Here is an 18,016-nt window from a genome sequence, read left to right on the forward strand (position 1 = left end):
AGGGGAACACTGTCTTATTAGCTATCTGAAAACAGTAAGGGCTTCTTTTTCAACAATGTGGGGGGAAAATTTATAAACACAACAGACCATGTAAGAATGAATGGATGAATGACTGAATGAATAAAATACAAATGTATATATACTACTCAAAAGCAGGGGTGGTGATGGTGATTACACACAGGTAAGGAGATGAACAAAAATCAGCATTTCTAAGTACTTGCTTACTCAACAATTTATTGGTCACAAATATGGTGAGACAATAATTATCTATCAGCCTCATGTTACAAATGAAATAAAAAAGACTGAGACATGCTAAATAACTTATCAAAGTTGCAGAGCAACAGATAAAGTCTGCTGTTTGCCAAGTTTCTATACTATCTGTATCACTTCAAGCGATGGTAGAAACAACCACCCAAGAAGGGTGGGTTTTAGTTCCACTTTGAAGGGTAGATTTACAGTAACCTATTTTTAAAGCCTATACCATCAAATAGAAAATGAGAAGTGTCTCATTATAGTCCTTTTCCAACTGATAAACACAGAAAGAATGACAATTATAATGTCACTGGGCACAAGTCATCAACTGCTACTAACATCATTAAGAACTATCGATGCATAAACACAAACCACCTATCAAGCAGTCTTATCATTAAGAAATAAAAGTCTACTTTCAATCCAATTAAGCCTCTATATTCAAATATCAATTTATAGGAAGGACAAGAATACATTAAAAGATAACACGGATATACATGCAGCAAAATAGACTACGGGAAAAACTATGTGGCAAAGATTTGGTTCATAAATCCCAAGAAAAAGAAAAAACCAGATGTGTATATTAAAAAAAGACATACAGTATGGATCTTCTTGAGATCCGGATTCAAACAATTAAATAATTAAAAAACAGTAGCAGTTATTAAATTATGAGATACTGACTGCACATTATATATTAAATCTAGAAACTGACCTTTTTTGGCTATTACTTTTATGTTTGTATTAAAAGAGCTATTTTTTTTAGGTGTGATAATGGTATTTTGGCAATTTTTTCCCCCTAGTGGTCATGTCCATGACCCCATTTAATACAGCTTCTTCCGGAGGAAGAATCATTACCTTCATTACCTATAATGAAATGAATTTTCATTTTGAAGGTTCCAAGTACAAAGCAAAGTGAAAAATAAAAATGATACACAGGAAAGAAGAGAAACATAAGAAGGTACATTCTTCTCACTTTGGGAATTTTATTTTTAAAGCATCTTTATCTTTTGAGATACAATATAAAATATTTATAAATGAAATAAAAAGATATGAAGAAATAGTTTCAAAATAGTAATATGAAGCTGGGGAAAGTGGGCAGGGATATAAACTGGGATTTGCAAACATTTTTTGTAAAGAGCCAGAGACTAAATATTAAAATATTTTCAAAAGTTATATATTAAGAGGCTTTGCAGGCTACATGATCTCTGTATCAACACCTCAATTCTGTCACTGCAGCACAAAAGCAATCAGATCATATACAAAGAAATGAGAGCAGCTTTGTGTCAACTTATAAAAACAGGCAGTGTACTGAACTGAGTCCATAGGCTACAGTTTGCCAATCTTGAATCAAGACCAATGATAAACTGATAATTACCAAAGTTGAGTGACAGATAATTAGTTCAATATGCTCTTTTCTGTATTTTAAAATTTTCATGAGTTAAAAAAAAGACTAGAACATATTTTCAAGTGTGTTCTTGTGTGACCATTGATCCAGTTTGATCACTCATTTATTTCTAACTATATTCAGAATTTCACTAAACACAGACTTCAAATGTATCTCATTGCAGTTATATAATTCATTAACTGATACCTAATAGTTGTAAACGGTCCTTGGCCATAACTAAATTAGTCATCATTTTAGCCTGAAGGCGTCTAGCTCTTTCACACTGTTCACCTGAAAGAAAAAGCAGAAAAAATATTTAAAATATCTACATTTACCTACTAACACTGCTTCAAGATAAGTTATCATAACAACTAATCTCAAGAGAAGTCATTGTCTTTATAAAGAAATTAAGAAAATATCATTTTAAAATAATATCTTAAAAAAAATCAGTTATAGTTCCTTATCAGAGTATCAGACCTAGTGTGGTATTTCATGGATTTCATGGCTTATGAGACATATTTTTTTCCCCTACATTTAAAAATCTCTGAAGTTGGGAAGTGTTTTAACACCAGTGCCAACCTATTAATGCTATTAGTCAGACTGCAGTTACAACATAGCTTGTCACTGCCTCTGCATACAAAAACTTGGTTATAAATATTAATATTTCTATTATAGCTATATCTAAATAAGATCAAGACAGCAAACTGAATAAGGTTAAAATTAAAATTGTTTGTGATAAGAAGAGAATGTGTTAATAGTTTAATTGACATTTTTTTCTCTTAGTGGTACAATCGAAGGCATCTTCAATTCAATGAAATATTTTTCTCATAACTCATTTTCTTTGATCTCTTCCTCTATACATTTGACAAAAATTTTTGTACTTAATTTATAAAGTGATGCTCATAAACTCATGAAAGTCTCCAAGACCCAACCTCCCTGCTCTCTTTTATATAGGAGACCAGTAGCTAGAGAAATAGTCAAAATAAAAAGGAGACAGAAAAAATCATGGTAAATATTGGACACATTGTAGTTATTGGAGATTAGCTGATATAAATTATAGAATCAGTCAGCCAGATAAAATATCTACTGGGTGGATTGATCCCTAAGGCTAAGATTCTTAGCTCATGTATTGTAATTTCTGCTTTTGAATTTATCAGAGCTATGATAGCCGAAGTACTTTACTCATTTAATAGTGTCACATATCACACATATTCACATACAGTATTTATGAATTCAGGTTTTAAAGCCAGACTGCCTGAGTTCAAATCCTGACTCTACCTCTTCATGCCTATGAGATCTCAGGCAAGTTACTTCTTCCCACTTAAGGTTTTTAATCTGAAAAATAAGGATAACAGTAGCAGCTTCAGAGTGTAGGGCTGTGGTGAAATTAAGAGAGATGCTAAGTATGAAGCACATAAAATGATGCTTCAGTACACAGTATGTGTGTAGAAATTGTTGTCTATATATTTAACGGTAATATTAGACTCTGATTTTTAATTTGATGTGACAGAAAAGATGAAAAATAACTACTTTGATTTTAAAAGACCATGTGTAAAAAAAAAAAAAACAAACATTACAGCTCATATTCTAACACACAGTCACGCATCACCCACAGTGCAAAAGGGGGATCTGTGGATTAACTACTCCCTCCCTGCCTTGACAGCGAGGAAGGAGTGAGGTTTCAAGGCCAGGGCTACAAATAGGGTTAAAATATCATGAATCGTGGTTCCAAGGAGGACACAAGTAATATACCATTTTTTATCTTACTGCTATAGGTAATCAAGTTTAAGCATATTTGGTCATAACTTCATTTTTAGCACAGGTAATAAAGCATTAACTGTAAGTCTAGAAAGAGTAACAGTAACATTTAAAAATCTGTTAAATACTTTTATTTAGATAAACATATCAGAAATCAGGGCAATCATGTGAATATAATTTGTGATGCCACTAAATAAATGTAAATACAACCTTACCTTGTCCTGTAACTACGACGGCTATTCCTTTTTCTAGTTCTTCAATACCTTTCTTATACCATTCCACAGCTTGGTCCTTTTGTCCTACTTTAAAATAAAAATAATAATTTGTATAAATGATGTGCGTGTGTGTATGTATGCATGCGCTAAGTCGCTTTAGTCGGGTCTGACTCTGTGACCCCATGGACTATGTAGCCCACCAGCCTCCTCTGTCCATGGGATTCTCCAGGCAAGAATACTGAAATGACTTGCCATTTCCTTCTCCAGGGGATCTTCCTGACCCATGGAAGATCTGGGTCTCCTAGACTGCAGACAGATTCTTTACTGTCTGAGCCACCAGTGAAGCCTAACCTCCTGCTGCTGCTGCTAAGTCGCTTCAGTCGTGTCCAATTCTGTGTGACTCCATGGACAGCAGCCCACCAGGCTCCCCCGTCCCTGGGATTCTCCAGGCAAAAACACTGGAGTGGTTTGCCATTTCCTTCTCCAATGCATGAAAGTGAAAAGTGAAAGTGCAGTCGCTCAGTCGTGTCCAACCCTCAGCGATCCCATGCACTGCAGCCTTCCAGGCTCCTCCGTCCATGGGATTTTCCAGGCAAGAGTACTGGAGTGGGATGCCATTGCCTTCTCCGGAAGCCTAACCTAAGAATACACTAAACATTTTCCAAAGCATGCTCTTTTTAGGAGATACAGAGATGAAAATAGGGGGTGGGGTTGTGATCAAGTAAGCTAGAAAACTGTTATTCTGTGACTTCTCAGTACTTTAGCATTCTAATGAATATGTGGCTCTACATGAGAGGAATACATACCTCAATGTTTCTCAGTTTCAGAGCAGAGAGTCTTTTTTTGTTTATCATCTCATGGTATTGATGCTTAAAACCACTATAATAGTGTGTTAGAGAAATAAACTTGACTCCTCAAGATTTTACTTTAGATAAATGGTTTTAAACATAATTTCAATAATAATGAGAAAAAATAAGCACTGTTTAACCTAATTGTATTCAAATATGATGTAACACGTTCATTGTTGGGTGATCCTTTCAAGGGTTAGTTTTTATTTCACAAATGACAGTACCATGAGAACTGGCATAAAAGGTCGCATGTGTGGCCATTTAGTAACACATTTCTATTTTCTTTGAAACATGACAGCATTTATTCTTGATTCTAAATTAAGCTCTAAAAGGACCTAAAAATTTAGCATGATCAAAATATGTATAGAATATTTCTTTAAAGTGGTAACAGTTCAGTTCAGTCAGTTCAGTAGCTCAGTCATGTCCAACTCTTTGCAACCCCATGAATCGCAGCACGCCAGGCCTCCCTGTCCATCACCATCTCCCGGAGTTTACCCAGACTCACGTCCATCGAGTCAGTGATTCTATCCAGCCATCTCATCCTCTGTCATCCCCTTCTCCTCCTGCCCCCAATCCCTCCCAGCATCACAGTCTTTTCCAATGAGTCAACTACTTCACATGAGGTGGCCAAAGTACTGGAGTTTCAGCTTTAGCATCATTCCTTCCAAAGAAATCCCAGGGCTGATCTCCTTCAGAATGGACTGGTTGGATCTCCTTGTAGTCTAAGGGACTCTCAAGAGTCTTCTCCAACACCACAGTTCAAAAGCATCAATTCTTCGGCGCTCAGCTTTCTTCACAGTCCAACTCTCACATCCATACATGACCACAGGAAAAACCATAGCCTTGACTAAACGGACCTTTGTTGGCAAAGTAATGTCTCTGCTTTTGAATATGCTATCTAGGTTGGTCATAACTTTCCTTCCAAGGAGTAAGCGTCTTTTAATTTCATGGCTGCAGTCACCATCTGCAATGATTTTGGAGCCCCCAAAAATAAAGTCTGACACTGTTTCCCCATCTATTTCCCGTGAAGTGATGGGACTGGATGCCATGATCTTCGTTTTCTGAATGTTGAGCTTTAAGCCAACTTTTTCACGCTCCACTTCACTTTCATCAAGAGGCTTTTGAGTTCCTCTTCACTTTCTGCCATAAGGGTGGAGTCATCTGCATATCTGAGGTTATTGATATTTCTCCTGGCAATCTTGATTCCAGCTTGTGCTTCTTCCAGTCCAGCAAGTATATGCAAATTTCACTGGTTTTGAAAATTAAAGCTCAACATTCAGAAAATAAGATTGTGACATCTGGTCCCATCACTTCATGGCAAATAGATGGGGAAACAGTGTCAGACTTATTTTTTGGGGCTCCAAGATCACTGCAGATGATGACTGTAGCAATGAAATTAAAAGATGCTTACTCCTTGGAAGGACAGTTATGACCAACCTAGATAGCATATTCAAAAGCAGAGACATTATTTTGCCAACAAAGGTCTGTTTAGTCAAGGCTATGGTTTTTCCTGTGGTCATGTATGGATGTGAGAGTTGGACTGTGAAGAAGGCTGAGAGCCGAAGAATTGATGCTTTTGAACTATGGTGTTGGAGAAGACTCTTGAGAGTCCCTTGGACTACAAGGAGATCCAACCAGTACATGCTAAAGGAGATCAGCCCTGGGATTTCTTTGGAAGGAATGATGCTAAAGCTGAAACTCCAGTACTTTGGCCACCTGATGCAAAGAGTTGACTCACTGGAAAAGACTGTGATGCTGGGAGGGATTGGGGGCAGGAGGAAAAGGGGACAACAGAGGATGAGATGGTTAGATAGCATCACTGACTCGATGGACTCACATGAGTTTGAGTGAACTCCGGGAGATGGTGATGGACACGGAGGCCTGGCATGCTGCAATTTATGGAATTGCAAAGAGTCAGACATGACTGAGCGACTGAACTGAACTGAACTAGAATCTGCAACACCTCATAAGTGGCTAATACAGAGATACAGTAAAGCAAAGGTGGAAATCATCCATAAGAACTGCTTTTTGTTTTTCCCAACTCATGTCCCTATTTAATTAAAAATCCCCATGCTATTCTTCAATATAATTTGAAATGTCAAAATCAATAAAATATCATGACTCTCTTGATAACAAAGAATAGAGGAAGTCTTATTATAAACATCACACATAATAACTAAGAAATGCATGTTGGGCTTCGCTGGTGGCTCAGTGGTGGGGAATCCACCTGCCAGTTCAGGAGACACGGGTTTGATCCCTGACCTAGGAAGATCCCACATGCTGTGGACCCACTAAGCCTGTGCGCCACATCTACTGAGCCTGTGTTCTAGAGCTCAGGAGCTGCAACAACTGAGCTGAAGTGCTGCAACTACTGAAGGCCAAGCGCCTAAAGCCCGTGCTTCACAACAAGAGAAGCCTCCGAGACGAGAAGTCTGCGCACCACAACGAGCAGGTGGCCCCCACTCACCACAACTAGAGGAAAGCCTGCTCAAGAATGAAGACCCAGTACAGCCAAAAATAAATTAAAAAATTTTCAAAAAAAGCAATGCTGTCCCCTTATCAGTGTGTACCTCCGACCACCTTCCTCCACCACCTCTCAAATAAATCACTAACTAGATCTGGCCCCTTAAGGTACTTTCTTTCTTACTATGGTGCCATTAGTATTTTACAGTGTCTGATCCAGAATAAGTGCTCGATAAGTACTTGATAATGACACCCGAAGAAATTATTAAGCATTTAAGTCAATTCAAACTATGTAGATGTTTACTTTCCAGTTTTTTGTTAAAAGAATCTGTTTACATTTTTGGTTTTATAATTTAAAAAAGAAGCAAGTTACAAAAATCAGTAAAATACTGTTTGCATTCTGAGTGGTAGGAATATTGATAATGATGTCACATTTGCCTTAGAATTTTAAAAATAAAGTGCAATTTAACAGATACAACAGAAGTTCCCTTTGTTGCTCCTCTTCCCATGTCCATGCTCCTTTCCTTCCCAGAAATTAGTATTAAGAACTAAGTGCCTATCTTACTTGTACATTTTTTCTATTGTTCCTATTTTATTTATATCACTTTATTTTAAACTTATACATTGTTTCTGAGATCTATGTAGCCATACAGAGATCCAATTCATTCATTTTGACTTCTGTATAGTATCCTATCCTATAGTTTAACTATTTCCTATGAAAAGATATGTAGGTTTCCAGTTTTCCAATATTTCAAATAATGTTACAGTAAACAGTCTTGTACCTGTCCCTTTATATACATGTGTCAGTTTCTCTAGAGTGTGTATATATATATGCTTAAGAAGTAGAATTGATGAGTCATAGGTTCATCACATATTCTCCATTAACCGGAAATCAACAAAATGGTTTTTCAAAGTGCTTGAGCCAATTTATACTCCTATTAACAGTGTATGACTGTTCTCACTGGCAACATCTGAACAAAATCTTTTAAGGAATTTTACCACATTACATGGAGGCAAGTGAAATTACTGATTCTATACAAATAAACTCACATGCTCAATAATTACTCACTTACCTAATATTCTTTGGTAACAGGAAGTTGATTTACTGCCTTATTTGAATCTCGGATGTCAGTATGATAGTAGAAAATGAAAATGCATAGATTATCTCTTATCTAAAAGTACAAGACCACTGGAGAAAGGAGAGATGTATAAATCAATGGAATAGAAATACAGAAATAGACCCTTACAGACATTATTGATCTGACTTTGACAAAGATGACAAGGTAATTCAAAGGAGAAAGAAGAGCTTTTTTAAAAAACGACACTGGAATAACAGGTATCTATAAGCAAAAAAGCTTCACATGACATACAAAAATTAAGTTAAAATGGGTTATAGACCTAAATGTAAAGCCTAAAAATATAAAATTTATAAAAGAAAGCAGACAAAATTCTTTGTGATCTTGGCTTTAGGCCAATCACAAACCTTAACAAGAAAAATTGATAAACCAGACTTCATAAAAATTAAAAGTTCCTGCCCTTCAAAAGACAGAGTTGACAATATACAGACAAGCCAAAAACTGACAAGGAGAAAATATTTGCAAACAATACGTCTAATAAAGGTCTTGTAACCAGAATATACACAGAACTCTTACAATGATATTTTAAAAAGTCATTAAAAAATAGTGTGCAAAAGATCAAAACATATACTTTACCAAAGAAGAGAGCACAAGAAATGATCTTCATCATTAGCTATTAGGGAACTACAAATTAAAACTATAAGATTTTAATTTTGAATGGAAAAAATTACAAGAAAAAGTATAATGAATTTCTCATACATTTGCAGGGGTGACTATAAAATCATATGGCCATTTTGAAGAGTCTGGTTGTTCCTCACAACATTAACATATTCTTACTACATGATCTAGCTCTTCTTCTACATATTTACCCTAACAAATTAAAACATCAAAGACCTGTGCATGAATATTCACCAACTTTATTCATAAAAGCTAAAAACTGGAAACAACCCAGATGTGCACCATTTCGTGAACAGATTAACAAATTAAGGTACATCCATACACAGAATTGGAGAAGGCAATGGCACCCCACTCCAGTACTCTTGCCTGGAAAATCCATGAACGGAGGAGCCTGGAAGGCTGCAGTCCATGGGGTCGCTAGGAGTCGGACATGACTGAGTGACTTCACTTTCACTTTTCACTTTCCTGCATTGGAGAAGGAAATGGCAACCCACTCCAGTGTTCTTGCCTGGAGAATCCCAGGGACAGGGGAGCCTGGTGGGCTGGCGTCTATGGGGTCGCACAGAGTCGGACACGACTGAAGCGACTTAGCAGCAGCAGCAGCAGCATACACAGAATACTACTCAGCAATAAAAAGGAACAAAATACTGATGCATGTAGGAACAGAGATGAATCTCAAAAACATGCTAAGTGAAAAGAGCCTGACACAAGAGGCTACACACTGTATGATGCCATTTACATGACAAAACTATAGTGACAGATGAGACTGCTGACTGCCAATAGCAAAGGGGAGTGCAAAGGGATCAGCTAGAAAGAGACCCAAGGGGCTTCTGTGGTGACAAAACATTCCATATACTGACTGTAGCGACAGTTTACAAACTGTTTGTCAAAACTCACTGAACTATACAGATCCCTAAAACTTTACTGTATGTAAATTATACCTCAGTAATTAAAAGTGCAATACTCTAACATTTAGATATAAGAACATTTATTTTGTGTTGGATAATAATACCAGAGCTAAAATTTTGATTACAAGAATAAGATTAGAAGAGAAAAACTAGAAAAATATTTTAAGAACATCCGTTTGAAGAGATCAGAGAGTTTTCAAAACAGTGAAAATTATCAAAATTTGGAAGGAGAGATCATTTCAGACCCGTTAGGATGGTTATTTTGAAAATTACCAAAATATGAAAAAGAGAAACGTCAAAGAGGTGAGTCTACCATCTGGGGCACTTCTCTGCTTTAAGTGAAGTGAAACTCGCTCAGTCGTATCCAACTCTTTAAGACCCCATGGACTGTAGCCTGTCAGGCTCCTCTGTCCAAGGAATTCTCCAGCAAGATTACTAGAGTGGGTAGTCTTTCCCTTCTCCAGAGGATCTTCCCAACACAGGGACCGAACCCAAGTCTCCTGCATTGCAGGCAGATTCTTTACCATCTGAGTCACCAGAAAAGCCCAAGAATACTGGAGTGGGTACCCTATCCCTTCGCCAGATCTTCCAGACCCAGGAATCAAATCACGGTCTCCCACATTTGCAGGCAGATTCTTTACTAGCTGAGCTACCAGGGAAGCCTGTCATCAATTCTGAAGGCGAATGTGACCAGACTCATGGAACTAAGTTGACAAAAAATGAATTCTAGGGCATGCCCAGGAGAATTAGTGGCAAAGATTCCTAAATTTTGATTGGGCCCTTGCATCAGTGAAAAAGGATAGCTTGCATACGGACTGATACCAACATTCAAATCACTTAAATCCCTTAAGTTAGGGGAATCTACAGCCTATAACCTTCGATGACCATCCTATTGACTAAATTTTTTTATTATTTTTTTCTTTTTGGACATGTCACACAGCTTGTAGGATTTCAGTTCCCCAGCCAGTGACTGAGCTTGGGTCCCAGCAGTGAAAGCACCATGTGACCACCAGGGAATTCCCCCTTTTGACTAAATCATGGCAGAAAAATCAAAACTTACAACAATCTCCAGCACACAAAAGGCCTTCAGGATGCTTCAGCAGTTCTTGGTTTCCCTTATACATTTCCCTGTCTCCTATATGGGCCCCAATAACATTCAGACTCAACCAACTGCTGCTGCTAAGTCACTTCAGTCATGTCCGACTCTGTGTGACCCCATAGATGGCAGCCCACCAGGCTCTGCCATCCCTGGGATTCTCCAGGCAAGAACACTGGAGTGGGTTGCCATTTCCTTCTCCAATGCATGAAAATGAAAAGTAAAAGTGAAGTCGCTCAGTCATGTCTGACTCTTCGCGACCCCATGGACTGTAGCCTACCAGGCTCCTCCGTCCATGGGATTTTCCAGGCAAGAGTACTGGAGTGGGTTGCCATTGCCTTCTCCAACTCAACCAACAAGACTACATCAAATCAAGAGAAGAATGGGATGGCAGAAGCTTACAATCAATGGTTGCAGTTGTAGCTGAAACCATTAGCCAGTATTCTGAACTACATACACAGTATGGCTCATAAATCTAGGAACTACGTAATCTATGGACAACAGTGGCCCAAGGCTCAAATACAGTCAGCTTCCTGGTTTTCTATATAAACCTTTACTGGATCACACCCCCTATATATGAGTGTTGAAGAGTTGTGAAAGAGCACTTGAACAATGGTTCAACAACAACAAGACAAATGAGGGCTTCCCTGGTGGTTCGGTGGTCAAGAATCCTCCTCCCAATGCAGGGGACATGGGTTCAATCCCTGCTCTGCAAAGATCCTACACACTGAGCGACAGCTAAGCCCATGCACCACAACTACTGAGCCTGTGTTCCAGAGACAGGGAGTCACAACAACTGAGCCCACGTACGGTAGCTACTGAAGTCTGAGCACCTAGAGCCCATGCTCAGCAACAACAGAAACCACTGCAATGAGAAGCCCACCCGCTCACAACCAGAGAGCAGCTCCTGACTTGCTGCAACTGGAAAACGCCCAGGTGCAGCAACAAAGACCCAGTGAAGCCATAAATAAATTCTTAAACATGAACGTAAAAATGGGCAAAGAACTTTAATAGACATTTTTCCCAAGAAGATATGCAAATGGACAATAAGCACATGAAAAGATGCTCAACATCCTAAGTCATTATGGAAATGCAAATCAAAACTATGATGTGATACCACTTCGCATTAATTATAGCATGGCCATTATTTTACAAAGTAAACAAACCTTGAAACTAACCAATGTGGGGAAATTAGAAACCCTTGTGCACTGGTGTTGGGAATGTAAAAATGCAAGGCTGCTGTGGAAAGCAATTTGGCAGTCCCTCAAAAAATTAAACATAATAATGAACATAAGATCCCACAAGTCTACTCCTATGTGGATACTCAAAAGCACTAAAAGAGGGACTCAGAAACTTGTATACCAATATTTATATTATTATTATTAATTTTTTTAGCTACCCCTTACAGCATACAAGATCTTAATTCCCAGACCAGTGATTAAACCCACGCCGCCTGCACTGGAAGCACGGAATTTCAGCCACTAGACCACCAGGGAAGTCCCTAGAGCAGCATTATCAACAATAGATAGAAACAACCCAAATATCCAGTAGCAGATGAATGGATAAACAAAAGATGGCATACACATAGAATGGGATATTATTCAGACTAAAAAAGGAATGAAATCTGTTACATGCCTCAGCATTGCCTATAGATGCTGAAATGCTAAGTGAACTGCCAGACACAAAAGGACAGATACTATGTGATTCCACTTATATGAGGTGCCCAGAACTGGCGAAATCACAGATAGAACGCAGAACGGAGGCTATCAGGGACTGGGGCGAGGGAAGAATGGAGAAGGGGAAATGAGGAGTTATTGTTCTATGGGTACTGAGTTTTGGTTTGGGAGGATGTAAAGCTCTAGAAATGGACAGTGGTAATGGTTGCACAATACTGTGAATGTATTTTTCTTTTGTTTTTTTGGCCATGTGGCATGTAGGATCTTAGTTCCTCAATCAGGGATTGAACCACGCGTCCTGTAGTGGAAGCATGGAGTCTTAACCACTGGACTGCCAGAGAGTCCCCTGTGAATGTATTTAATGCCACTGATTCCCACACTTTAAATCATTAAAATGCCAAGTTTTGTTATCTATGTTTTACCACAATAAAAAAAACTAAATGACCCATTACAGGCAGTTTGTTGACCCCTTGTATACAGCAATGAAAATGAACAATTATTGCCAAAAGTAACCTCAAAGATTAATCTGACAAGCATGAAGTGAAGTGAAAGTCGCTTAGTAGTGTCTGACTTTGTGACCCATGGACTGTGGCCCACCAGGCTCTTCTGTCCATGGAATTCCCCAGGCAAGAATATTGGAGTGGGTTGACATGCCCTTCTCCAGGGGATCTTCCCGACCCAGGGATCGGACCCAGGTCTCCTGCACTGCAGGTAGATTCTTAACCATCTGAGCCACCAGGGAAGCGCCCTGACAAGCATAATGTTGAGCAAAAGCAGCCATACACAAAAAGAATGTCAACTGTATGATTTCATTTATAAAGCTGATTTATGGTGTAAGAAGATAGGAACTGAAGATACCTTTGTGCAGGGTGTGGAAAGGTGGTGAGCAGAAGGGAGGATGAGAAAGGCAGGCTTCCAGAGCAATATTCTAGTTTTTGACCTGGTGAGGTTTCAAACTGCTATGTTCAGCTTAATAATTCATTAAGCAATACACAAAGTGTGTACTTCATGTATACTTTAATAAAAGTGTACTTAAAACTGAAAAAAAATACAAGAGGAAGATTAAGTATTTTGAAATGGAGAGTCCCTACATATTAAGTGAAAAAGGTTACAGATGAGTTTCTATGCAACATGATTCATTTTCTTCTAATGAATAAATATTTATGCTTATGTAACTAGACAAAGTCAGGAAACTTATCAGTAATCATCCAAGGATAAGGTTACAGAAGATTTTCACTTTCTATATTTGTGCATTATTTTAATTTTTGATGTGTGTTATTGTACAAGCAACAAAAAGACTGATGATATCCATCTTTAAATGAAGATAAGAATACTGGACTAATTTGTGGATTATCTATTGCATCTTTTTCTTCACATGTTAGTAGTACTCAGATTGCCACTGAGAAGATCAAAACAAGAGCAGCTTGGGTAGAGAGGATGTCAGTCTGCAACTATGTGAGTTAGAAGATAGAGATTTAAGTCCTTGCTCCATCATTTAAGAGCTCTCTGACTTTGGGAAAGTCAGCCAATCTCTCTGAGCTTTAGTTTCCTTACCTAAAAACAAGATGACACTTCTTTTACCTAACTCCAAGTTGTGGCAAAGATCAAATGAAACAGGGCATGGGATAATATTTTAATAAAAGAGATACGTAAAAATTACTTTTGGCATACTTAGTAAATCTGTTGATAAATATAAATCCTTCTACTGCAGAACTGTATGCACAGTTGTATTTTTGCTCTTAAAGCCCACTGTTTTTACTCATCTATTTAGTCCTTCTTAAGCAACATTCTACAAACAACTCCAGGAAATAAGTATATCCATTTTCCTACACAATTTTCTGCTAGCAACCTGCAAGTGTCACATTTGAAAGTAACAGGAATCTTTAAAGACCTTACAGTAGATGTTAATGTGTGCTGATCCACAATGAACTATAGAGGCCATGAAGCATCAGACTGACAGCTCCCAGGTTCATTCTCTCATTGTTCACTATCACAGAAAGGATCCTTTCTATTGTTTTAATTCAGCAAAAAGGCCATATTTGCTTTCATGTTCAAATATCAAGGTTTATTTCTGAAATGAAGATTTATTTTTTCCCCCACTTAACTGGAAAGGTTTTCAACCCTGTGTAAAGAAATCATTACAGTTTTTGGACATTTTCTTTAACCTTAAGAATTTCAACTGATTTTCTTTAAAAATCTTTCGTATTTACTATGGATGGATGGTGGATAATTTTAACTTCTGTGCATTATTGGTATTTCCCAAATTCTCTATCAAGAGCTTGCATTCTGGGCTTCCCAGGTGGTTCAGCGGCACAAAAAACAAAACTTCCATCTGTCAATGCAAGAGACACAAGTTCGATCCTTGATCCAGTAAGATCCCACATGCCTTGGAACAGCTAAACCTCTGTACCGCAACTATTAAGCCTGTGCTTTAGAGCCTGGGAGACACAAATACGGAGCCCATGTGCTCCAACTACTGAAGCCGGAGCTCCCTAGAGCCTGTGCTCTGCAACAAGAGAAGTCACCACATTGAGAAAGCCCATGCACCACAACTGGAGAGTAGCCCCCACTGGCCACACTTAGAGAAAAGCCCACGCAGCAATGAAGATCCAGCATAACCAAAAATCAATCAAGCAATCCTAAAAAAAAGCCTGTATTCATCTATGAGTACGTACATAAGAACAAAAAATTCATTTTATCTCTTTTGTAATAAAAAGCTAGGATACTAAGTGAGGCTAAGAAGAGACTTCCATTTGTTTTTTCTGAACTAAGAGTCATAATTAACAAATATATTTTTATATCACTCCTTAGATAATTCTCCTTCTTCCCCAAATCACATTTAGACCGCTGTTTCCTAAAAGGAAGATAATAAAAACTAGATATCAAGGTTTAACAATGTTCAAGCATAACCTCTAGAGGCTGTAACCTTAAAAGAACTGTAAAATTAATAATAGTAGTTCCTATTTTCTGAGGATCTATTATGCACAAGTACTGAGTATTTCACAAACATTATCTCAGTGTAGTAGTAAGTAACTTGCCCAGGATCCTGTACAGTCAGAATTCAAATGTCTATTTGGGTAAGAGGCACTGCAATTTAAAAAGGATGAAATTAGACCCTCAAAACTGAGACAATGAAAAGCAGCCCCTGACATCCAGGAGCTAGTACCATCAACTAAGCCTTAGTGTAACAAGGAAATGATTTGACATTACAACTGTGCCTTGGTGTTATACTTAATATAAACAATTTCATAGAACAACAGACAGGTCCACTCTGTAATCATGATGAATGAAGATAAAAACAAGACTACTCTGCAATCATGTCTAAACACACACAAAACATCAATACTGCCCAAGCCATGAAACACCAAACATCCTTCTCTTCAGGCTAATGAGTGCCTCTCAACCAACCATAGCTTCATCCTCACTCTAGTCTCCCCTTCTGTATCAAATTTAAGAAACTTAATTACAGAATTATCCACAATTCCTGAAAGCATCCAATCCAGAGCAAAACCTTGCTTCCATAACTCCTCCTCAAAAATCACTGAGCACAAGCCCAAATTCTGTACATTCTTTCTAGTTGCCTTTTCCTGAGATAAGGGATGGTTCCCCATGGTGTGTGTTCTCTTGGCTACAATAAGTAATACATCCCACTTTTTAAGCCACAGGTGTGTGTTCTAGTGATAGTTCACTGAAAGGCTCTGGCAAAATTCACTTAAGAACAACAACAGTTAAGCACAAAATATCTCCACTTCAGCATCAAATATCTGCCAAAGAGCAGAAAGATGTGAATAAGCATAATCTGTCTATGCTATATCTATATAGCTGTAAAACATTTACTAGTCCCAAGAAAACCTCAATTTTGACATTTTTCTTTCCTTATTTACCAGAACAAACTGCTGAGTTTGAGTGTGCTCAAAGATGTTTTATTCTACAGGGTATCAAGTGTGAGCAGTTGTTAATTCACAAAGCAAGAGCCAAAAAAAAAGCTAGGTCAGCTTATTAATACCTTCACTACTATTATATAGGTCAAGAGAGAGGAAAATTAGTAGAAAAACAGAGAATCTATACTTTGCCAGAGTGAAAAATCCAACTATTATTGGGTAGAGCACAGAGAATAAGCTAGCAGAAAAAAGGCAGGAAGGGTTAGGAAAGATCCTTCTTTGGTAATTTAATACTTATTTACTGACAACTGTCATCAGGATGAGTAACAATAATCTTAGGAATCTAGTTACCAGGTGAGTTTTACAGGGTTAACTGTATTTTACATTAGGAAGGATATAAACTATAATAAAAAAAACAAAACCCTAAAAACAGAACAAGGGAGGAAGTTCCTAAGAATGGCTGCCTTTTGGGCTTTAGTGCAAATGTCACTCCATATTCTTGCAGAGAAATATGAAATGTTCATTGTATATTTAATAAAAAGTAATGTTATTCTCTGGGAAAAGTATGATATTATCAGAATGTCAACCCATCAGAAACATTCTTTCCTTGTTCTAATCATTTAAACCAGAAATGAGGCCAAAAAAAATTGCCTGAAATCAATCCTTTCAAACTGATGTCTCAGAGTTTTTAAGAGTAAAAGAAAACATACCAGATCTCCAGATCTGATACTTCTGATTTCTATCCTCTAGCTTCACCTTCTGAAAATAGATGTGGATAAGCAAGTATTTTGTGTGTGTTTTAAATAAAGAACAGTGTTGGTTTACATGAAATTATAAAATTATACAGTAGTTTAAAAAAAAACCTCTTTTAAATATAAACTGACTCGAAATTTTAAACAGAAAAGGATTGTATTTAGATAATTTCTATCCTTGATGACAGATGCTGCATGCAGCCCTACCTTATCTTGAGAAACTGACTCTCTCTCTCTCATACAACACACTGGGCCCTTGCTATCTGTCAAGTCCTACATATCTGAGGTAATTGAACCACACCTAGAGAATCTGTACTACTGTAATACTCAGGAGATTCCAGGCTTGTCTACCTGTCTACCTGTAGGAGCCATGTAAAACATGTTAGTTCATGTTAATCTGAAGAACCACTATTACAACCTCCTTTTCTCCCCTAAGTATCCAAGGGGCCCTTGGAATTACACAATAGAGAACCTGCTTGCTGCTGCTGCTAAGTGCTTCAGTCGTGTCCGACTCTGTGCAACCCCATAGACGGTGGCCCACCAGGCTCCCCCGTCCCTGGGATTCTCCAGGCAAGAACACTGGAGTGGGTTGCCATTTCCTTCTCCAAGAGAACCTGCTTAGTATAAAATAAAAGTATGAAATTATGCATCTGTTCACCTAAACTCTGTTACTAATTCTGCTACTGTGCGTTCACTCTTTAAATTCCAGTTTCTCCAGATATACAGCTGATATCATAGGTTATCAGTTTTCCAAAATGTTCAACAATAAATAAAACATCTACAAATCATTTAACTCCTTGGGAAAAAAAGGAGGATATATATGAAAGAATAAACACATTTTTTAAAGAATACACACATTTATTAATCACATAAGAAACATCTTAACACATCTCACTGGAGAGGAAGTAATTTTCTCTCAAGTTAACATCCAGAATGCAGAGCTGAGCAAATTAACTGGTATTCAATAAATGCTCTAATGAACAAACTTCACATAATCTTTTATTAGGTGAATAGAATCTGCTGTGCTATTCT

The 18,016-nt window shown here is 37.7% G+C and overlaps 1 protein-coding gene across 4 annotated transcripts in view; it reads right to left on the minus strand.

Moving 5' to 3' along the window:
* SPAST (spastin) overlaps positions 1-18,016 on the minus strand; it is a 54,547-nt gene that overhangs the window by 33,281 nt on the left and 3,250 nt on the right. For 2 of the 4 annotated variants that reach the window (XM_086327547.1, XM_086327545.1), the window contains exons 2-3: positions 3,607-3,690; positions 1,841-1,924 (exon numbers count right to left, since the gene is read on the minus strand). In XM_086327547.1, coding sequence (XP_086183673.1) covers positions 1,841-1,924; positions 3,607-3,690 — 168 coding nt within the window. Of the gene's footprint in view, positions 1-1,840; positions 1,925-3,606; positions 3,694-18,016 lie in introns of all 4 variants that reach the window. The other 2 variants (XM_086327546.1, XM_086327544.1) reach the window with 1 other exon arrangement.

The sequence above is a fragment of the Bos grunniens genome, chromosome 11 (genome assembly GCF_055505025.1).
Source record: "Bos grunniens cultivar Pamir isolate PY7600 chromosome 11, Bosgru_T2T1.0, whole genome shotgun sequence".
In the NCBI taxonomy this organism is placed as follows: domain Eukaryota; kingdom Metazoa; phylum Chordata; class Mammalia; order Artiodactyla; family Bovidae; genus Bos; species Bos grunniens.